Source organism: Theropithecus gelada, chromosome 14, assembly GCF_003255815.1.
Source record: "Theropithecus gelada isolate Dixy chromosome 14, Tgel_1.0, whole genome shotgun sequence".
NCBI lineage: Eukaryota > Metazoa > Chordata > Mammalia > Primates > Cercopithecidae > Theropithecus > Theropithecus gelada.
The window spans coordinates 116,003,723-116,025,534 of NC_037682.1; the positions used below are offsets into that span (position 1 = coordinate 116,003,723).

Here is a 21,812-nt window from a genome sequence, read left to right on the forward strand (position 1 = left end):
GGGGGAGGGAGTTTGGGTGCACAAGGCCTCCGCTTGGAACTTGAACAAGTCTCCTTGGGCCAAACCAAAAATCGGGAGCTGGTGGATTGAAGTGGAGAGGCACCTAGGTTGAAACCTACCCCTTTGACCCAACCAAACTTCCTACCTACCTTTTCTCGGACTTCAAGCCCATTCCTTCTCTTACTGTTGATACTCTTGCCGCCTGGAGGAATTCACCATACCAGCAGAAAGAAGGAGACAGTATGGTACCCATAGACTTTAATTATTGATATTCCCCCTCACCGCCCTCCCAGGGATTGGGAGAAGTCACACAATCATAGGGAGCTTGGACTTGGTGGTTGTCACGGTGCTGGCAGACGAGGGTCTTTCCAGGAACCCCTTGCTAGAATCAGCCCTCACAGAAGTGTGCTCAGAGATCCCAGGAGCCATGGCATCCTCCCTGATGGGTATAGGCAAGTTCTTAGTGAACAGTAGAAGCCTCCTGCAGAGGAGGGCCATCCTCTAACCTGGGGACTTTTAAATTTCACTGTGCTTGAGAATAATCTGCGGAACTTTGGTCAAAATGAAGTTTCTGGGCCTCATCACTCCCTAACACACAACTCTAGGAAGGCTAGGAGTGGCCTGAATCTGAATGTATAACTAGTTCCCGGTGATTTCTGTCCAGGTAATCTGAGGACTCCACCTGGAGAAATATTGCTCTGATCTCTATCCTAGACCCTGACTGGCAACTAAAGTGGATGACAGAGGCAGCTTCTCCTCCCCTTTCCTGATTTCCTCCACGGAAGAACTGAACTCAGCTGACTGCTCAGGACAAATCCAGCTCCCGGCATCTACAAGCCACTACTACTCCCAGGTGGTTCAGAACAGAAAAGTAAACTTTGTTAAATATGAGGAGGGGCAGGGCAGTCCTGCAAACTGAGCTTCCCTGCCACAGCTTTTACCAGCCACTCCACCCTGTACTGCTTGCCTGCACCCTCAAATACACAGGTTATACTGCTGCCACCAGCAAATCCCAGGGCTGAACAATACCTCCTACCCCTAAACACACTGAATGATGTTGGAGTTTGAGAACTGCAGGCACCTGCTTTTAACCCAAGCCCCTTCCTCCCTCCTTGCACCATCCCCCAGCCCTTCTGCTCACCGAAGGTCACTACCCCCATATGTCTCCTTGGGCTTCTTCCCCCTCTCTTTGTGGAACCTGATCAGACAGAACGCAGCAACTGACAGCAACAGCACGACCAGGAGCACCCCAATCAGAGCTCCGGCCACTCGGCCTTCGGAGGGTTCTAAGGAGATACAGGACCTTCAGAGTTGCAGGCTTTCCTTGGCCCACCAGCCGACAGCTTCCCCAACACAAGGCTGCTGGCCTGGCCTCCACCCAGCATCCCTACCGGTCACAGAGAGGGTCAGCTCACAGGATGCACTGCCCATCTGGTTGGTGGCCACACAGCGGTAGGTGCCCGAGGAGGTCAGGGAGAGGTTGGTGAGAATGAGCTGGCCAGACACCTCATCTAGAGGATGAAGAGGAAGTGTTCTGCGGCCCATTCAACTCAGTGAGCACCTCTATGAGGACAGCACATTTCATGTCATCCTTACAACAATCCTGTCAGGGAGGAACTAATTTTTTTTTTATTGGTGGGGAAACCAGTTCAGAAAAAGGAAGTAGTGTATCTGAGGAGACCCAGAGAGGAATTCCAAAGCTGCTACAACTTACCTGTTCTTTCCACCCTACATAGCTGCCTTTTTGGGAGGAGGAGGACTGTACACTCATGAAGGATTCAGAAACTGGCCATGGAGTCAGGGTGGGGTGCTTCCTAGCTGATGTCAGGTTCCTGGTTTGGGGTAAAAGGCTTGATTGCTAGAAACTGCATCCTGTAGGGTGGCTCTAAGTGGACACAAATGCTTTTCTAAACTGTTTACCTTTGCCTGAGAAGGTAAAGCACATACCAGGAGGTGATCTGGGGGTGGCTCATTCATTTCTGGATTGATAAAGGAGTTTGCTGGGGCTGGAGAGAACAACTGAATCCAGGAAGAGGAAGCTGAGAAACTAAGGCTCCTCCAAAGATACTGGTTAAAAGATTCAAGACAGTCCGTGCTACTCTGCCTCAGTTTCCTCTCTAGGAAGTTTGGAAGTGATCCATGACCCTTAGGAAACCTGAAAGAAATCTCCCCAAGGCAGATGGGTGGGCATCAAGAGAATGCTCCCTGCCCTCTACTTTCTTCCAGGATATCAGTAACATATTCAGCTTGAGAAATACTCCCAGGATCACCCAGCCACACACTGTGCAGGAAGACAGGCAGGAGGGAATAATACAGGAAGCCAAGGAAGAGGCAGATTTACCCAGGTCTCCAGTCCCCTCTTCCTGATGCCCTGGGCCCTTACCTTGAACCATGCTGCCAGGAGAAGGTGTAGGAAAAGATCCAAGACGCACCCAGTTGTACACTGGCTTAGGAGCCCCCTCGGAAGAGCTGCATCTCAGTGCAGTAGAGCCTCCCACAGAGGTTTGTCCACTCTGACTGCATAAGGGATTACTGGGGGGAACTGCAAAAAACAGAAAGTTCCTCAGCAATCTTCCAACCCCACTCCCAACTTCATTAGGTGCTACATTCTCTACTTCAATACCCCTATCAAACAGTGGTCCTCTTGTGTCCACACACCACTGCATCCCCAGGAACTGAGAGATTTCCACTATTGGAAATTCTGATTGTTAGAGAAAACTCTTCCTCATGTTGAGCCAAAATGTGTGTTAACATAATATCTACCCATTGGTTTCAGTTCCTGCCCTTTGGGCCCACAAAGAGAAATTAAAATCTCTCCTCCACATGACAGCCCTTCAGATAGTTGAATCCAGCAGTCATACACCCATCCTAGGCCTTCTCTTTTCCATCTAAACACTGCCAGCCTCTTTGATAGTTTTTGTGGTTGCTCATCTCTGAACAGGCTCTAGTTTGGGTTGAGACAGAAGCTCTGAGCACAAAGTTGCTGCTCAGTAATATCGGCCCTTGTTCCTTTGATGGCCACTCCCCTTCTCTGCCACTGACCTTGGGAGGGACAGAATCCAACTCCCAATGAGAGGCTCCCCCATGATGGAGCTTCTGGGAGCAGACTCAGATCCCCACGTATGGGAAGGGCTTTCTCTCCCACCCTCTGTTATTAGGCTCTGATGGAGGAGATGCTCTCAGTGGAGGGTGGAGTTGGAGTATGACCATCTGGATTAGAAGACTTGAAGAGAGAGTATTTTTGCTTGGGGCCCCCAGTGCAGTTGTGTGCTGGGGTCAAAAGTCAGAAACTGGAGATTTAGCAGGACCAGTGCAAACCCCCCCCAAGTATGTGAAAGAGTATGTGGCTCATGGATCCCCAGCCTGCCTTACCCAGCACAGTAAGGTTGATTAGCCCCAACCCATTGGTGTAGAAATCTGGTGGGTTGTTGACTTGGCAGAGGTAGGTTCCTGTATCTGATGGGTGGACGTCAGTCAGTTTCAGTGTGGCCACCCCCACTGTGGGGGGGTTCTGAAGCAGGCTGACCCGCTTTGACTTAGAACCAGTTGGATATAGTTGGCCATTGGTGAAGTACAGGATCTGGGGAGAGGCAGAAGACACACATATGTGCCTTTTTCTGCCTAGCATCAACTCTACAGTCCTTCCTCATCAAAGTGGGTATAAGAGGCCCCTGACTTACATCAGCCAGGGAGCTGACACCCTGTAGCTGGAACCTCAAAGGTCTCTCTGTTCCCAAACACCACCCCCTTTTAGGTGCTAAATGAACCTGATCCATTGGTCTCTCTCTTTCTCTTTCTCTCTCTCTCTATCTCTCTCTCCCCCCCCCCCCATCTCTCTAAGAGAGAGACAGAAGAGGCAGCATATTATCTTGGTATCAGTCACAACACCTTAGTGTCAATGGATACACTAAGGCAGGGGAGTTGGAAAAAGGATCTATGGGAGAGGAAAGGAAGATATAGGGTCAGGCAGACTGCAGCTCTGAAAAGATCTTGGGAGAGCCCACTTACCTTTTCATCGAAGCATACTGATCCCCAAACGCCCCCTCCCTACCCCATGCCCTCTTCCTGGGCTCCTGTCCCTCCAGGCCAACCCAGCTTCATGCAGTTGCTCATAGCTCACTGGATGGGACTCAGAGATGGGCTTCCCAGGCTGCACAAAGCTCCACTCCAGGGCGAAGCTGTCTCCCACCGACGTGCTGTAGGTGCAGGTCAGCTCGGCTGTCTTCCCCAGGGGCGTGCTCAGCGGCTCCGTTGGTACCTTCACCTCCACGGCCAGCCCTGGGGCCGGGGACCAGAGGGAGGTAGGAACCCAAATTCCAGTGATCTGGAGGGTCGGGCCCACCCCCGGGCATCTACATTGGAAGCTAGGGGCTCCCTCCCCAGAGCACAACGCTCTTCCCTCAATCCAACCCCTCCCTTCCCAAAACCTGAGGTTTCCGGGAGGGGCCGGGTCTTTGTGGGTAAAAGAGCCGGAACCGGGCCGGTAAGACGGTGTGTGTGTTTAGCAGAGAAAGGAAAACAGTAACCCTGCGGTGGGGTGGTTCAGGCCTGTGCGGGCGGAGAGGCCGAACTCGCCCGCCGGCCTGGGGGCCTCTCTCCTCCCCACTCCGGGCCTTCGACACCCCCTCCCCGGCCTCACCCCAGGCGCCTTAGGGCCCCTGAGGCCCACGGCAGCCTCATCTGGCCTGGCGGGGACAGAGTGGGTCCCAAGGAGCCCGGGAAGCCAGGCCTATGCCCCCCAGTTCTCGCCGTGGTCCTGCCTGGCGCCTCCTCACCACTCAGGCACAGCAAGCCTAGCAGGGCCCCGCAGAGAAAGGGCCCTGGGAGCTCGGCCATGGCCGCGTCCATCCGTCCTGTCCTGCTCCTGCCAGGTGGGCGATCAAGGTCGGTCTGGGTGTTGGGGAGGGAAGGGAGCACCCAAGGGTAGCCGCCCGGGCTGGGCAGGAGCGAGACTGGTATCTCAGAGCAAACAGGGGAGAGGCCGGCACCGCAGGTTAAAAAAAAAAAAAAAAGTGGGCCTCCCTCCTCTCCTCCAGCCCCAATTCTCCAATCTCTCTATTCCTGCTCCCTCCTTCCTTCCTCTTCTCCCCAAAGTCTGAAGCTATCAGGCCTTGGGAAAAGGGCTGGGCTTGGTGTGGGCCTTCTGCAGAGAGGGGCTCAGCACTGGAGCTCCGGGAGGAAAGCTGACTTTGGAAGGTGTCCTGCTACCCCAGAGCTGGCAAGTGGGGTCCCCAGCTCGGAGCCTCACTATCAGTGTGAGCCCCAGGCCGCAAACCCTTTCTGTCCACGCCGCTTTTCATTTCACCACTTGCTGAGGTAGGAGTCTCGGTGGAAATGAGCACCTCTCCATTTCCACAGCCACTGTGGGCATGAAACTGAGATCTAAAAGAGACCCCACCCTTGGTAGGAAAAAACATGGCAGAATTTGGACACAGACCTGCACCCCCATACTATGCCCAGCTCTCCCTCAGTAACAACAGAGATCTCTTCCAGATGGACAAGAAGTGTTTTTGTTAAGAATTCCGTGGTGTGGGAGAGGAGCCCTCCTGAGCTTCCTCTCCCCTGTCCCTGAAGAGGATGCAGATGAGGTACACGAACCCCGTAGCTGGGAGCACTCAAGCTCCAGCAGAAAGCTGCCAGCTTCATCCCTCTGCTGTTCAGAGTAGCTCAGAGTCTCCTCTTCTCCACGTGACAAACAAGGACCCTTCTAAACACTAGAAGAGCTGCTCTGAGCCTGTGGGGAGAAGCCCTCCTGGGTACACAGCTTGGGAAGGGGTCCACTTTGCGTGCTCCTGAAGCTTAATTTCTAGAATTCTTAGTTTGAAAAGGCAACTTGTTTCTTATCCCATACATACATTATGTGTCTTTATTGAAATTTGCAAATGAAAACAACACATATTTCATGTTAGTTTTAAAAATACATTCCCTATCCTCTGCCCCAGTAAAACCTAACCAAGCCAGCCTGACAGGTTATATCAATACAGGGAGCTGGAGTGGGAGCAAAGGGTGGTGTTAGATAGGGGTGGGGTACAGATCAAGGGGGCCTGGGAGACTCAGTAACTGGAAGTCTCTGCCACTCACTCTTGGTGAGTAGTTAATTTCAGCAGCTGGCTTCACAGGGAGGAGTCAGGGGTGGGTGGAGGCTCCTCCCAATTCCAGATCCACTTCCTCTTCTTCTATCTCCTGGACACTTAGGTCTTACTGAGACAGTTTTCCCACAGTAAAGAGAGGTGGGGGCAGAGTACTAAGGGTCTGGAGTGTGATTACTCTCCCATGACTCAGGCCTCTGTGCTAGAGGTGACCCCTATAGGAAAGAGAGACCCCAAATCCTTTAGCCAATGAGTGGCGGGGTCATCACACCAGAGAGCCAGCTTGACTCTGGGCGGGCACCATCACAAGCACAGCACCCATGCAGCTCAAGCCAGAGGAAGAAACTCCACCAGGGATGGGAGATATTGGTTGAGGGTTGGCCCCGTCCGTTGTGGGCAGTCTTGGTGAGGGCAGGGCCTGGCTGGAGAGACTGGGCGTGGGGGTCAATGCACCAGGCCTGGGAGGGCCGTGGGGTGGCCGGAGGGCTCGTGCGGAGGTGACAGAGGAAAGGGTCCCATTCTTGGAGATTGTGTCTGAGCTCTTGGGCCAGGGCAGGGTCCGGGGAGCAATGGCATCCTCCCTAGTCATCAAAGAAATAACAAGAGGTCAGAAGTGGGAGGGGGAAGGAGGAGAGCATTTCTACATGCTTGGTCTTATATGCCACCTCTCCCTGCACACTTCAATACCCCTTTCCCTCTCCCTTAAAATCTGCCCATAGGAATGATGTTTCCGCCACTGACCCCATTCCAATAGATGAGAGGGGCCTGAATTCCCAGACTCTGTGAGGAGAGCAGGGAGAGCCCCCACTGCAGCAGAGACCAGGGACACTTACTTGATATCATTGGCTGGCTCCTCCAGGGCCTTGCCCCGGCGGTGGTACAAAAGGACCAGCCCAGCCAGCAACCCCAGTCCAACCAGGGTACCCACAACAGCTCCAGCAACGACCGCAGCTCCAGGCCCTGGAAAAGGCATCGTGTTAGAGGGGGACACCCAGCTGAGGGGTTCCCACCCCTCTCCAATCCCACTCCCCCTACCCCTTCTGCCACCATACACATTCCCTCTTTTTCCCTGTCAAGGAGAGGGGTGGCTGTTGAGCAGGAAATGACTGGTCACTGACCAACCATTTGTACAAACATTTGATCAGGGCAAGCTCCATGCCCTGTTACAATGAGAGGCCTCAGCAGACAGGCCTCCTCCCCACTTGCAACCCCTCCCCCACCATTGACCACTCTTCTTAACCACACTTACCCCTCACTGACCTGTGCTCACTTCCAGGGTCACATTACACTGGGCAGTGCCCACCTCATTGTGGGCCTTGCAGACATAGACTCCAGCCATGGAAGAGGAAAGGTTCGTGAGACTTAAAGACCCACGGATGACATCTGTGGACACAATTTAGCTATCAGTCCAGGGACCCTTTTTCCCATTAAAAAAAAAAAATATATATATATATATATATATATATATATATAAAATTTATATATATTTCCCTCCTCTGGAATGTCCCCTTTGACCCTCTGGGAGTCATGGCTTGTCTATTCCCTGACTGGGGGAGAGGTGTGACAGCTGGGCTCGGCTCCTAGCTGCAGACTGGCTAGCGCAATAACCTCCATTCCCACTCCTCAGTCAAAGCCCCCAGTGGATATCCGACAGGAGGCCGCAGAGAAAGTGATGCAAAGAGCAACCAAAACACCATTTTACTTTTATTTCGGCAAGACAGATGAGATGAGAGAGAAAGAACACTGGGGTAGGAACTGGTAAACATGGGTTCCAGGACAGGCCGTGTGACTGACTTTAAGCAAGGTAGTTGATATCTGAGGGTCTCCATCTCTTCATCTGTAAAATGGGGACAATATGACCTACCTAATGGTGTTGAAAGGACAATATGAACTAATCATTATAACAGTGAATGTTTATTGGCTGCTTACCCTGTGCCAAAGACTACTCTAGATTATTTATGTGTATGCACTTGCCACAATTTCCCAACAAACTTGTGAGGTAATAAAGATTATTTTTAAAAAAGAAAAAGCTACTGTTATAAAAATGGTCATGTGAAAAGTAGAAACAGAGGCAAAATGAAAATCCATATTTCCACAACCTAGATCCAACAGTTGCTAACTTTTTGCCATATTTATTTGATTTCTTTCTTTTACTTAGACATTTTAAAGTAAACACTTCAGCATAAATCTCCAAAAAAAGAAGTACGCTGTCCCATATAGCCACAATAGCATTGCCATGCCTAGGAAATTAATAAAATAACTATCTAAAATCATTGAATACTTCATATTAAAAATCTTTCAATTATCCCTAAAATACTTTTTTATAACTGGTGTGTTCAAGTCACACTAATGAGTTCAAGCTGATGCGTGTAAAATCCGCATTTTACAAATTTGAGAATGAAGGCACTGAGTCACACTGCTAGTCACTAGAAGAGCTGGAATTTGAACACAGAGACTCCAGCTATAGAGCCCCTTTCTGTATACACAGTGAACGCACCTAACACAATACCTGCCCTGGCAGGGCATCTTTCTCTGCCCCCATCCTCCCCACACCCTCCTCCTCCTCCCCCGTGCTTGTCAGCATTGGCTCCCCTTTTCACCCCAGTCCCTGTGGTACCTCCCATCTTTCCCCTTCCCCAGCCACAGTCCCGGCTGTTTCCAGAAGTGTCCTCACCTAACACTGGTGCAAAGAAAGTCTGGAAGGATGGGAGCTGCCGATCCCACTGGTACTGGACAGCGGGCTTACTCCTTGGAGACTGGCAACTCAGGGTCACGTTGGCCCCCACACGGGGCACACCCTGGAGACGGCAGGATGGAGGAGCTGGAGGGACTGGGCAGGGGGAGACAGATTAAAACCACAACCAGGAGACCCACAGATCCTCTCCCTCTGCCCTGCACCCTTCTGTCACTTCATTTGTCCCTCCTCCAACTCTCGCCCTTTAGGAGAGAGACTCACCAGACCTCCCAGTGTGGGTGGGGAGGGGTCCGGAAGTCTGTGCTTCTCACTCACCCAGCACATTGAGTTCTAAGGTTTTGATGCTATGGCCGCTAGCTTGGCCGTTTTTGTCTTGCACATTCACGGAACAGCTGTAGGGGCCAGAGTCTTTCTCCTGGAGACCCTCCAGTCGCAGGGACAGGTTCCGGGAGGGCATGGAGTAGACCAAGGATACTCCAGGTTTGCTTGTTGTGACCCCATTGATGTAGGACAACACCTGGTGTGGGGCATAATACATCCCTACCATTACTACATGTGTATACTGTGCCTACAGGCTCAGCCCATCTCCCTCCCCCAACTGGCATTCTCCACATGCCCCTCACGTGCACCCATTCTTCTAACCTGAACCAGCTCCCCATTCACCTTTTGTCCCTAGCCCCTCTCACTGCCCCGGGTCCTCTTCACCAGAACAGTTCTTGGTTCCCGTACATTGTCTCATCTCCCAATTGCGGTGTTTAGAAAGGTGACATAATAGTGGGAGGAGGGACAATGTAAATAGGAGGTATGTATGCATGCAACTCAGACTGCTGGGGTGGATCCAGGTTTGTAAGACCTGAAACTTACACAATGGGGGGAGACATCTTCGAGAAAAAAAATATGAAAAATATATTTTAAAAGTATCAAATGAGGCTGGGCACATTGGCTCATGCCTGTGAGCACTTTGGGAGGCCGAGGCAGGTGGATTGCTTGAGTCCAAGAGTTCAAGACCAACCTGGGCAATATGGTGAAACAGTCTCTATAAAAAATACAAAAATTAGCCTAGCATGGTGACGTGTGCTTGTAGTCCCAGTCACTCAGGGGGCTGAGGTGGAAGGATTACTTGAGCAGGAGCGGTAGAGGCTGTAGCGAGCCAAGACCGCACCATTGCACTCCAACCTGGGCAACAGAATGAGACCCCTGTCTCAAAAAAATCCAAATGACTTCCTTGAACACAGTTTTCAGGGGTTCTGAACATTGTTTCGTTCTCTTCTGGGTAAACCTGTATTTGGATGTAAACCTGGTGTCAAGACAGATGGGCGGGAGACTGTGAGAGGAGATGGTCTCTTGGTTCTTGAGGTGGTATAAAGGGGGGCAAGGTGACAGATGAGAATCATTTGGAAAGAGAAGTGGCCTGTGACTCGACAGTATTCAAAGCAGAGAATGTGAAAAGCAGAAATATGCTCTTTTTTTTTTTTTTTTTCCAGACGGAATCTCACTCTGCCGCCCAGGCTGAAGTGCAGTGGCTGGATTTTGGTTCACTGCAACCTCTGCCTGTGGATTCAAGTGATTCTCCTGCCTCAGCCTCCCAAGTAGCTGGGATTACAGGCAGGTGCCACCATGTCCGACAAATTTTTGTATTTTTAGCAGAGACGGGGGTTTCACCATGTTGGCCAGGCTGCTCTGGAACTCTTGGCCTCAAGTGATGTGCCCACCTCAGCCTCCCAAAGTGCTGGGATTACAGGTGTGAGCCACCGCGCCAGGCCAGAAATATGCTTTTACAAGTCGTGTGTGTTACCTCCCCTAAGCGTTTCCCAGTCCTCCACTTCCATTTTTTCCCTCCTCCTCTCCACCCCCATAACCAAGTAAAATGCCTCTCCACTTTTACAGTATTTTGTGTGCTGGATTTTTAGGGAAAGTCGGCAAAAGATAATTGTTTGGGAAGTCTCCCATATCAGAACAAAAACTGAACCGGTGAAGACTTCTGCTCTTCCCTGAAACTCCTTCCCCGGCCCCCATTCCGTCTCTACCCCTCCCACCCCCACCAGCTCTTTGCTTACAACCCCCGCTGGGCGCAACTTGCCGCTGGCTGAAAGGCGTTCCTCCCTCACCTGATCCTCCTTTTCTTTATCTTTGAAGAACCACATCACAAAGGGCACCTCCCCTGGCTGGGCTGAAGACACCTCCGCGTGCAAGGTGTACCACGCTGGAAGCACCACTTCCCCTCCCTCCACCGCCTGCAACTGGTTGGCGGGCAAGTGCAGCTGCAGCTCGGCCCGCGACGGGGGCGCTGGAGACAAGAGCGAGGCGTGAGTGCCCGGGACCCGCTCCCAGCCCCGCGCGAGGACCCTGCCCGACGCGGCTCCACGAGAGGGTGAGGAAAGTCACTCTAACAGGAAAGAGGAACCTTGCGGGGTCCGGCCCCTGGAGGCCTCAAGGGGTGCCCAGGGACCACTGGTTCAGTGTCCTGCTTCCCATTTCATCACGACTTCACCGCCAGCCTCTGCGTTTGTAGCGGGGATGGGGACACTTTTCTATGCATTTATTCGTATACAGAGGCGTAGATTTCTGAGCATCAAAGAAAGGGGGCAGATTTCCAGCGAGGAGGGGAAGATATCAGGAGAAAGGGCAGATCGACTGTTTCTGTTGTACCTTCCACGTAGCCCACTTGCTTCCCTAGTTTTCCTGAGCGAGAGCCAAGGGAGAGTAGCGATGCTGCTCAGGGCCGCCAGGGTCCCTCACTCCTGAGTTCCCGACGGGCGGAGGGGTTTGGGAGGCCGCCTGGTTACCTGTTAACCCTGCGGCTCCTTCTGAACTTGCCAGGAGCGGGAGAGAGCAGAGCGGCCCAGCGCCCAAGCCTGACCCGGTGAATGCGATGCTCCTCGCCCTCCCGCGCAATCCCAGAGGCGGGCTTCCTTTGGAAAACGGAGAGTTGAAACCCAGAAATCTCCTCGGAGCCCTTCTGGGGTCGGGCGATCTGGGCAGAGAACTCTCGGGTGGCAAGGAATTAAGGGCAGGGCGAACGACGGTCTCCGGACAAGTGTGTCCGGCACTCGGGGTGGGCCGGGGTGTTGGTCTCGAGGAGGGGGCTATTGTTTGCACCACGGCGTCCTGAAATACTCATCCTTTGCCCTTTGGGGAGGCAACAGAGCAGTCAACTGGTAAGCCCTTTGGGGAATAACCTTGGGCTTGCACACGGCCAGGCCTGAGGATGCTGGCTGCTCTAGTCCCGGGCCCTACTCCCTCCAGGCCTCGGCCCTCTGCCTCGGAGCAGAAGACGCCACCTCTGCGTGGCGAGCAGGCGGCCAAGGCCGCGGGAAGAGGCCGCGGGAAGAGGCCGCAGCCAGGCCCCGCTCTCCACCCTCACCCTCGGAGAGCCAGGCTGAAGGCCTCTAAGGCCTGGGAACCGATCCGGCCAGGATGCAAGCCACCCCCACCGCTTCCCGGCTGCGCCGTACAGAACCCCCACCTCTGTTACTTGGCCTTCGCAGCATCCCCCTTCTCATTTCCTGGAGGATCTCTGTGGTCTGGGCAGGAAATTTGTACCCAGTGATAAGGCAGAAGACAATGAAGGGGGGGCCACTAGACCGGAGGCTCTACGGGAGGAAACAGTCCCCGCCTCAAGGAGCTGGACGCCCCCTGGGGACCCGGCCCGCTGCCATTCCGCCGAGGCCGGGCACGCCTGGAGCCTGCAGGTGCCGCCGGCTCTTCCCCAGCCTTCCTACAACGCGCACCGAGCGGCCAGAAGCGGTTTCCGCCAGGGAACTGCCTGAGGCCCAAAAGGGGCGCGCGCTTCCTTCACCTTGTGGACCACCAGCGACCTCCCCAGGTCCCACATTTATAATTCCACTTTCCAGAAGGTAGAGGAGAGTGAAGAGAGATAGTAACGGACACACTGGGGTCTGGGCACGTGCTTCTTGCCCTTCGCCCTGTCAGAAACTAGGAACAGAAGAGGGCCTGAGGCTTTTCTGCTCTCTGTCCTGGGTGTCTGCTGGCTCGGAAGTCACCCAACTGGTCCCTTTTCTTCGGTCCCAGGGTCCACGGAGCCACTGGGAGAGAAAAGGAGGCTGGTTGGGTCTGAGAGGACACTGGGACAGCCCAAGAAGGGGACCCTTTCGGCCCACAGCCCTCTCCGAGGCCAGCGTGAGGGAGCCGGCAGGGGCCTAAGGAGAGCGAAATGGGCCCGCTCCCCAGGGCAACTATTTTTAGTCTCCGTCTTTCTCTGAGAAACTCCCCCCGCGGGCTTCTCACGCCCCAGGGGCAGCGCGCTGAGCCGCGGAGGAGCGTGCTGAGGCGGAGAGCCTCCTCGGGAGCTCAGAAGAGCGGAGCCGGGCGCCTGCCCGTTGCCCCGCGGTCACCAGTGCCATTTAACCCTCGAGGGGCTGGCGGGGACTGGGCCACCCCCAGGGGAGCCGATAGGAACTTTTGAGTCCAGGTCTTCAGTATGACGAACGGAGGCCCAAAGCTGGGGTAGGACAGAGGGTTGCAGATGAGCAGCAGGTGAAGCCTGGGGCACTCAGGCAGCCAACTTGAACTGTCCTCCCTCGCTTCAGAGATTCCTCCAGCCCCCAGCCCCCACCCCCCACAAGGAAGGGGGATAGAGTTGGGGTGGAATGCAGAAGGAACAGAGCTGAAGTTGAAGTTGGGAAGGCCGGGATGAGATGTTTGAGGGATCCTGGAGCAGGCCCACCACGCCCGGAGGGACAGAAGACTACTGCGGGCTTTGGTGTGGCCTGGGGGGCTGTACTTGAGACCCACTTTATCCAAGGACTGTACTATTGCATGCCCCAACAACTGCGGAGCACAGAACAGGCTAAAGGGGACACTGGTGATCCTCATCTCAGTCCTCATCATTGTGGCTGAATTTCACTCTACAGCTTTCCAGGCCTTACTTGTCCTGACATCCTGCAACCTGAGAAATGAGTTAAAGTCAATATAGCTAAACCCACCCTTCACTCCCATTCGAGATCCTTGAAGGGGGATGGCAAGAAAGCTGAGGGATAGCAAGTGAAACAGCTTCAAAGGGCCTAGTCCCGCCGGGTGCTTCTCTCCCAGGTGGAGTTCTGAGCCACCCCAGCTTCAGCTGAAGCCAGCGCCCCTGGAGGCCTCCAACGCTTCCCAAACCCTTGCTCCAAGGAGGTTCCCTTCCTGACCTTTGGCCACCCTCCTCTCAATTTCCCCCATCCCTTTGGCTCTGGGAACCAACAGGGGTGGTGGGCCTGGAGGGGGGGGGGGTCACAATTCTGTTTCTCTGTGCGTTTGAACCCCTCCCCCATTTCCTGTGTCCCAAATGACCTCACGGTCGTCCTTTTGGGGCACCTCCCTTGATTCCCAGGGCAGGAAGCAGGAGGGACCAAGAGAGAGGATCTGCGCTGGGGAATTGACACAAAGTGCGTGTGTCAAGCCTGGGGACCAGAGGTATTTCCCCGGGGGATCTTCCTCATCAGCTTGTATGTGGGGTCGGGGATGAGAGGGGGCTAGAGTTAAGTCCTTAAGCTCTTTAGCCAGTGTCTCATCTAGCGGCTCAGCTCATCCGGCTCTGCTGGGTGGGGGGTGGGGAGTGGACAGGGTGAGCAACGGTTCCGATAATTCACCCCAGAGGTATCCAGGTCTTGCGAGAGATGCCGTTACCTCCCCCAGCCATCCGCCCCCACACCCAAACTGGGAGCTGTCCCCGCCAAAGCGAGAAGTCAGCGCCAGCCAGCGATGCCCTGGAGTGGGATTAGGAGGTCAGGGGAGGAGGGCGAGTCGTGGGACCCAGTTCCGCAGCAGTGGCCAAAGTTCTCCCTCAGGGTCGAACTCACCCCATCCCGAATCCCAAGTCCCCTCCAGGTCCGGGTTTCACTCACCGAGGGCACTCAGCCCCAGGAACAGAAACCGCAGCAAGTTGGTCACCAGGGGCCCCGGGAGGGAAATCATGGTCCTCCCTGGCCCGGACCGAGTCAGAGGCGCCAGCTGCGGGACGCACGGACCCGCAGGTGCCGAGGCTGCGCAGCGGCCGGAGCGTGCGCGGGAGCCGGGTCGCCGACACCCAGGGCGGCTCCAGCCCAAGTCTGCGCGCCTGTGTGCCGGTGGCGGGGTGGGGACCGACGGCGACAGCGGGGCGGGGCATTCGAGGGGGCGGAGAGGTCGCTGTCCTCCCGGGCGGGGCGCGCGGGGTCCGCCGCCCGGGGGCGCTCCCAGCGCGCGGACGGCGGCATCCTGCAGCCTCTTCCAGGTCTGAACGCAGGGAGGGGTGAGGTAAGCTGTGATGCCCCACGAGCCAGCCAGGGAGTGGAGGGGGAAGAGGAGGCTCCAGAACTATCCTGAGCCATAACCTCCCCTTCCGCCGGGGTGGGATAGGAAGGGTGACCAGGAAGGGTGGGAAATTTGGGGACTATCCGAAGTCGGAACCACCCGTAACCCCTGACATGTAAACGCTCCTGGGCTCTGGCTCCAGCAATCCGCTCCAAGCTTGGGGGTGCCGCATCCCCGGCCCAATCAGGGCGGCCTTCCTGAAGGAGGAAGAGGGGAGCAGCATTTTCCAGCTGCAGGCAGAGGCCAGAGCGCCGGCCGCGCGGGCTCCTTTGTACCGCGGGAATCTGTGGCTTTCCTGGAGGCGGGGGCTGAGCGGTCACCGGAGCGCTGCAGCGAGGGCGACGGCGGAGGCCGCGCGGGAGCCCAGGGCGCGCGGGGAATCTTCACCTGCGGGCAGGAAAAAGCGCTCCGCGAGTTCCGCAGACCCCAACCCAGGCTGGAGGATTACCCCGGCCTGTGCCTCATATTCCGAGCAGGAAAGGTTGGCACAAAGTAGTCTCAGGAGCTGAGCGGGAAACTGAGGCAATGTGCATGCTGCTCCCAGCTTGGCCCCTGAAATGAGCGGCGTACAGGCCTGATGTTGACTGGGGAGGAGGGGCGGCTGCGAGAAGGAAGACAGGACAGTCCCTCCGTTTCTTCTTTATACCCCGAATCTTCAGTGCCTCCCATTCCCGCAGTGAAAGGCTCAGGCGCGCGCTGATCCTTTAATTCCCGAGACTAGATCTTGTTCGTTGTGAATTGAATTTAACGCCCCCCTCCCCGCGCCATTCGGTCAAAAGGCACCTCTGCGCCCTCTGGCGGCCGCCGCTCCCTTACAGAAAGGCACGCACCTGTTCTTGCTTTTCTGTCCAACAGCTCCCCCGCCCAAAAAAAAAAAAGAAAAGGAAAAAGAAAAAGATGCTTCAAACATCCCAGCACAGCTCAACCACCCAGCAAAGGTCAGTGAGGGCAGAAAGCATAACGACGATTTCCTGGCGCTGCCCGCGGCTGTCTGGGAAGAAAAGCAGCCAGGCCTGCGGGATTCCATTTACTGTACATAGTTCTGTTGTTTTAACAGAGTGTAGTCCCTGGGCCCACACTTCACACAAGGTCTTTTTCTATACAGTGCCCCATACGCCCTCTCAGCTGCTTCTTCCTAGTGTGATCTGCCTGGCTCCTCTTCAAATACCTGCCATGCAGTGACTTTGAGAAATGCCTATGCAAACACAAAATTGCTCATGCAAACCCTGGAATCTAGTACTTGGCAGCTCAGTGGAGGCAAAGACAACAGGAAGAGATACCTGCCAGTCTCACACTCTTGTGTAGGGAGCTACAAACTTGGACTTGGCCAAGCAGATTGTGTGGTGGGGTTGGGGGCTGTTGTTTGGTTTTCCTATTCCATCACACTCAAATTTTTCTTGGCTTTAGTCTGCATTGCAAACCATCTCTTGTAAACACCCCTCCTTTGTTTCCAGACAAGTCACCCCAAATAAGTAACTCCTTCCAAGAGAGGAAGTACAAAGTCTTTTGGTTCTAACCTAGAAACACCAAGTATCTAATCACACAGGCTGTGCTTATCCTGATCAAGTGCTACATAAGGCGTAGCCTCAACATTCATTCCCTGTAGCTAACGTTTCCTTCAGAATCCAGATCCCAAATTACTTCTGACATGGGAAGTAAAGCTGCAACCAATGATTTGTAGTCAGTGAATGTCTCCATGCGACACAGGGGCAGTCTTTTCAAGATTCTTTGACCCTAGAGAATTGTCCTCACTATCTCCTGTCTCCTATTTCAGCAATTTCTTTCCTCTGACCCTGACGCAGTCAAGTAGTAGAAGTTAGCAGAGTAGCTCCATTACTTTGTGAAAGTTTTGGCCAAGATTCATTTTAGGGTGGACTGCTCTCCACCCTGGTGTAAATGACACAGATGATCTATGTGTGACCTGGGAACTGCTTACATAAACATGTGTGCAAGAGCTAAGTTCACAGTTTCATCTGTTAGAGACTTGCAGGTCATTAGTGTTTCTTCCAATCACATCTCATCTTAGATTTCAAAAGTAATTCCTAATATTTACCTTTACATTTGAATATACTTTCTCTGTCCCCCTTGAATCAGTTATAAAGCTTCATTAAGGTCTAAATAGTACATTTTTTATTTTTGGCAATGCTCATAGTTATCTGACATCCTGCTATCTTCTTTTCTAGACTGTTCTGGCCAAAGAGACTGGAGATCCAGTATCAGCAAGGTACTTTCTTGGTAAACCTCCATTTCCCAATGCTCATCTTTGTCCTCTACCCCCCACCCATCCCAAGGCAAATGGTGAAAACATCTATTGGATCCAGCCTTTGCTATCTTCTCCATGCCGCTGGTAGTGGGTCTAGCAATGTCCCATTCTCGGTAATGTTCAGTAGGTCTAAAACATCCTTGCGAAATGTTCCCCAAGTGTTCTGCCCCAGCTAAGCAACGAACAACAATGGGAAGACGCAGAAAAAAAAAATGCATAGAGCATAATGTTAGTTTTGGGGCTGGTCAGTGGCCACATTTTAGAGATGCCATGAAGTATTCCTGGTAACAATGCTTGTTCCTACAGCATTTAGCACTGAATACGATGAGATTATGGCTAAAAGATGGTCAAGACTGCCTCAGCCTTTAGGATCAGAATTCTAAGTTCCAAAGAAGAGCAAACTCAGGAGGATTTCCTCAGGCCTCTGCCTATAGATGCTGCCTGGGGAGAACAGGTGCCACACTCAAAACATTCTCAAGATATTTATATTCTCCCTGAACTAGTACCCAACTCCATAACCCCAGACTCAAATATTTAACAGAAATAAAAGCCATCTCATTGATTATAAGCTCTCTAGTTATTACAAAGATAAGCATCAATCAACCAACAGGCATCAGAATGAGAAAATCACTGATCTGAGAACATTCCGGCTGCAGGAAAAGAACACTTTTTGTTAATATGCAACTGTATCTTCAGTAGTATAGAAAAACGAGAAGAATGAGAGTTCTTACCTGGATTTGCAGCCCACTTTAAGTAGAGTACCTGAGAGATGCTGGGAAATCATAAAGATAAATAACCAATCCAACAAGTTCCTGCCATGAGACCAAAGTGATCCTTGACTACTCTGTTAGTAAGCGATTCTCAGCCAAGAGTACTAACCTGTAAGTGGAGTGGTGATTGGCCCATTAGAAATATCTGAAAGATCTAAATGTGACAGCTACCTTCCTAATGGACTTATACCTGTCAATTCCCTCTCCTAAAAAAATACTTTTGGGCTGGCCCCACTGGCTCACACCTGTAATCCCAGCACTTTGGGAAGCCAAGGTGGGAGGATTGCTTGAGGACAAAAATTTGAGACTAGCTCGGTGGAAACATAGCACAATCCCTGTCTCTACCAAAAAAAGAAAAAAAAAAAGTGAAAACATTGCTGGTGTGGTGGCACTCGAGAATGTTGTCTCAGCTGCTCAGGAAGCTTTGAGGCAGGAGGAGTACTTGAGCCCCGGAGTTTGAGGCTGCAGTGAGCTATGACTGCACTCCTGCACTCCACCCTAGGTGACAGCAAGACCTTGGGTGACAGAGCAAGACCCTATCTAAAAAAAAAAAAAAGATGTTTCTACTGGATCTTCCTTCCTTTTGAGAGACAGCAAGATTATATCAATTTTCCAGTTGTACTCCTTGGGAGCTGCCCCTGAGTACTGAGTGTAAAAGATGAGGAATGAATCTTTTACAAATTCATGTACTTAGGGTCAAAAGGATTATCCTAGTCATTTTTAAAAGAATTACAAAATGAGATGTCCAGTGACCTTTGGTACTCTGACAATAATGACATTGGTCAGTGAGGTATAGAGAATGAAAAGATGTGAAGATCCCCTGCCCTGTTTGTTCTCTTCATTCTTAGCAGTAAAGTCAGAGCACAGCCCCCACTGCCAGTGCGGCCACACTCTGCTACAAAAAGCTCAACTACTACACCAAGGGGCCAGGAATTACTTTAATTTTTTTTTTTAAAAAAAGGTTTAAATGGCAACACAACTGTAAAGTTGGTACATCACAGAAACAAAGGTCTTTGCAGGCAACACTGATTGGAAATAGCAAAACACTTGGTTGGTGAAAAAAATGAAACTAAATTATATACAATAGTAGCTAAGGGTGATACTGAAAAACAGTCTTTTTAACTGTGAATCAAGATTTAACTTGCCATTATCTATTGCTTATTTATTCAGGGTTGTTTATATAGAGACACAGAGATGTGTAAAAATGAAACATTGTGAAAAAAATACAATTTTTCAATTTCATATGAAACTCAAAGTATAAGTTTTGTCCAATATGGAATGTACCTACATTTGTTTATATTAGGGCTCTAAAATCCATTTAAAAATTGTTTTTCTGTTTTTAAAAAAGAAATAGCTGACCCACTATGCAAGTTCGCTATATATCTTGCTTGCTCAAAATGAGCATTTTCAGGTGAGGTCTGTTTTTTCTGGCCCAAGTCTACTATGATTCCTTAGAAGTCGTACTGGCCCAACTGAAGAAAGGGTTTCCATGAAGAGTCTGATGGCGGCATCTGGATGAGGGGTGGTCCAGGTAATGGGAAGAGAGTAGAGAAGAAGGAGCTAAGAGCCCAAATCCTTATGAAGGATGACATTCAGTTGTTAAATTTTAAGGGGTATCCAATGGCTTTTTCCAGGCACTCAACTAAAGAGCCTGCAGAAAGAAAATCCCTCTCTACTTCTACAAATTTGATGTAGATGGATTTGGGAGAAACTCCGGGATCCACAATACAGTTCTGAGACAAAAACCCATTAATACCAACCCAATCTTTGCTGAAGGTTTTGGTATTTGCTTGGAAATGTAAAAATAAGCACTGCTGCAGAGTCCTGACCTCAGCAATCCCGAGGTAGCAATAGGTAATTCGGGTGGGTTCTATTTCCACCTGTAATGAGGTTTGCGCTGAAAGGGTTTCCAGGTCAACCCGGCCCTCTTTTCCTGGGTCCAGGGAACGCTGCTCCATGTGTGGTGAGAGGGGCCTCTCAATACATTCTTCATAGCCAATGGCATAAAGGCCTGGGCTTTTAGGAATACCCCCAGGCAATAAATATTGAACAACATTCCCACCAGTTGGTTTGGAGTGGGCAATGGGTATCCAGTCAATTTCCATGTGCAGCTCCAAGCACCTAGCTTCGCTAATAGTGATCTCTAAAAATTTGTAGTAAACATTTTTCCAGTTCATTTTCTGCACTCGGGTCATAATGATCCGTCCTTCAGGCTTCTCAGAGTTGAAGTACTCCCGAAGTCGCTTGCCAAGGGGCACCTGGGAGCTGATCTCAGCATAATGGTAACGGATATCCTCTTTCCAACGGGTGTTATAACCAATTCCAAAAATGGCCAGTTTATTAGAAAGATGGAGCCTTGAAAAGTCTGTCCAGCTCTGAAAAAGTTCCCATTTCAACTGTACCGATTCCAAAATCTGCACAATATTCTGCATGATGTCTCTCTTCCTGGAAAGAGAAATAAAAGTCAAATTCCCTAAGTATCTAGAACAGCAGTGTCAGATAGAACTGTCTGTGATGATGGAAATGTTCTGTATCTGCTCTTCAATGTGGTGGCCACTAGAACATAAAATGTGGCTGAGGTATTACATTTTTAATTATATTTAGTTTAAAATTACATTTAAATAGCCACATGTGACTAGCAGCTACTGTACTGGGCAGTGTAAGTCTAGATAATCAACCTATTAAAATGAAAGAAACACACCCCTAGCAAGTTTCTAAGAATTAATGATAAACTGCTTTCCGTGACTTCTATAGCCTCACTGTATAATCAGAATCCATACCTTAGACTCTAGGATTTCAGAAATCTATGGATCATAACATTTTAAAGTGGCTATTATGTCTACGATGGCCTTTGGACCTAACTACTTACCAAAATAAGGTGAAAAATGCTGTATTTAGAAAAGAAAAGTATCTGGCATCACTTAAAATAATTAACAGCTTAATTTCTAACCTGGAAATTCAGAAAGTCCAATAATGGACTTTGTGTGTGCTGTGGGAAAATATACAACTGATTATGACTAATGACCTTTTGAAAATGACATTTTCTATTTGTCTGAAATTCATTACTAATCCCAAAATTAAAAGAAGTCAGGTTAGCACAGAATTAAGATCTGGGAATTCAGACGGAAAAGGCTCACATTAGGCTTAGATTTCAAGAGAGTAACATTCAAGATAATAAATTGAGACTGTGCTAGAAAACCCTTTATAAAGAGAAGCAAAAGAATTATTTCAATTTTGACTTGTATACTTAACAGAATAAGACAGAAAATGCTGGAATTTTTTTTTTTTTTTTTTAATTTCACAGGCTGCTTAAATCATGTAACTTGTATATATATGAAGCTATATAAAGTTTGTTTCTCAAGTACAGCAAAACTTTGATACTAGAAGATTGGTTTGTTAAATATTAACTTGGAAAGGAACTATTACCCTCCACATCAATTACAGGTTTAACCTACAAAAACACTCAACCACCACACTTACATACAATCACACACAGGCAAGAAAGGGGTGTGTGTGTGCTAACAGGTTCTTGAAAAAAGGCTCTGGAAGGAGCTCGATTCTTGAGACTTTTCCTGTTACATTCTCATACCTTCTAGGGGAGGAGCTTTAGGAACATTCTGGGGAGGCTTCACATGGCCATTCTCAGTCTGTCCTCTCGCTCTCCTTGACTTCCTTTGCAAGATGGCAAAGAATTAATATTT

The 21,812-nt window shown here is 51.0% G+C and overlaps 3 protein-coding genes and 1 long non-coding RNA gene across 9 annotated transcripts in view; 1 reads left to right on the forward strand and 3 right to left on the reverse strand.

Moving 5' to 3' along the window:
• Positions 1 to 241: 241 nt before the first annotated feature.
• Positions 242 to 14,836, reverse strand: VSIG2 (V-set and immunoglobulin domain containing 2). Its single transcript, XM_025355917.1, has 10 exons — positions 14,631 to 14,836; positions 7,350 to 7,472; positions 6,923 to 7,049; positions 4,776 to 5,399; positions 4,121 to 4,278; positions 3,373 to 3,580; positions 2,384 to 2,542; positions 1,392 to 1,511; positions 1,142 to 1,286; positions 242 to 439 (listed from the first exon to the last, which is right to left on the reverse strand). The coding sequence occupies exons 4-10, from the start codon at positions 4,846 to 4,848 to the stop codon at positions 307 to 309; spliced, it is 996 nt and encodes a 331-aa protein (XP_025211702.1). The 5' UTR covers positions 4,849 to 5,399; positions 6,923 to 7,049; positions 7,350 to 7,472; positions 14,631 to 14,836; the 3' UTR covers positions 242 to 306.
• ESAM (endothelial cell adhesion molecule) lies at positions 5,837 to 14,867 on the reverse strand. The gene is made up of 7 exons (XM_025355916.1): positions 14,631 to 14,867; positions 10,893 to 11,071; positions 9,100 to 9,301; positions 8,764 to 8,919; positions 7,350 to 7,472; positions 6,923 to 7,049; positions 5,837 to 6,670 (listed from the first exon to the last, which is right to left on the reverse strand). Exons 1-7 carry the CDS (start codon positions 14,698 to 14,700, stop codon positions 6,355 to 6,357), a joined length of 1,173 nt encoding a protein of 390 aa, XP_025211701.1. The 5' UTR covers positions 14,701 to 14,867; the 3' UTR covers positions 5,837 to 6,354.
• On the forward strand, positions 11,684 to 18,464 carry LOC112606019. Its single transcript, XR_003115575.1, has 2 exons — positions 11,684 to 11,942; positions 17,262 to 18,464. It is a non-coding gene; the product is annotated as an uncharacterized LOC112606019 (long non-coding RNA).
• A 571-nt stretch (positions 18,465 to 19,035) lies between these two features.
• MSANTD2 (Myb/SANT DNA binding domain containing 2) overlaps positions 19,036 to 21,812 on the reverse strand; it is a 34,663-nt gene continuing 31,886 nt past the window's right edge. For 5 of the 6 annotated variants that reach the window (XM_025358427.1, XM_025358422.1, XM_025358421.1 and 2 more), the window contains one exon: positions 19,036 to 20,556. Coding sequence is in view for 4 of the 6 variants with exons in the window: in XM_025358422.1 (XP_025214207.1) it covers positions 19,704 to 20,556 (853 nt within the window). In the remaining 2 variants the exon portion in view is untranslated. The remainder of the gene's footprint in view (positions 20,557 to 21,812) is intronic. The other variant, XR_003115760.1, reaches the window with a different exon arrangement.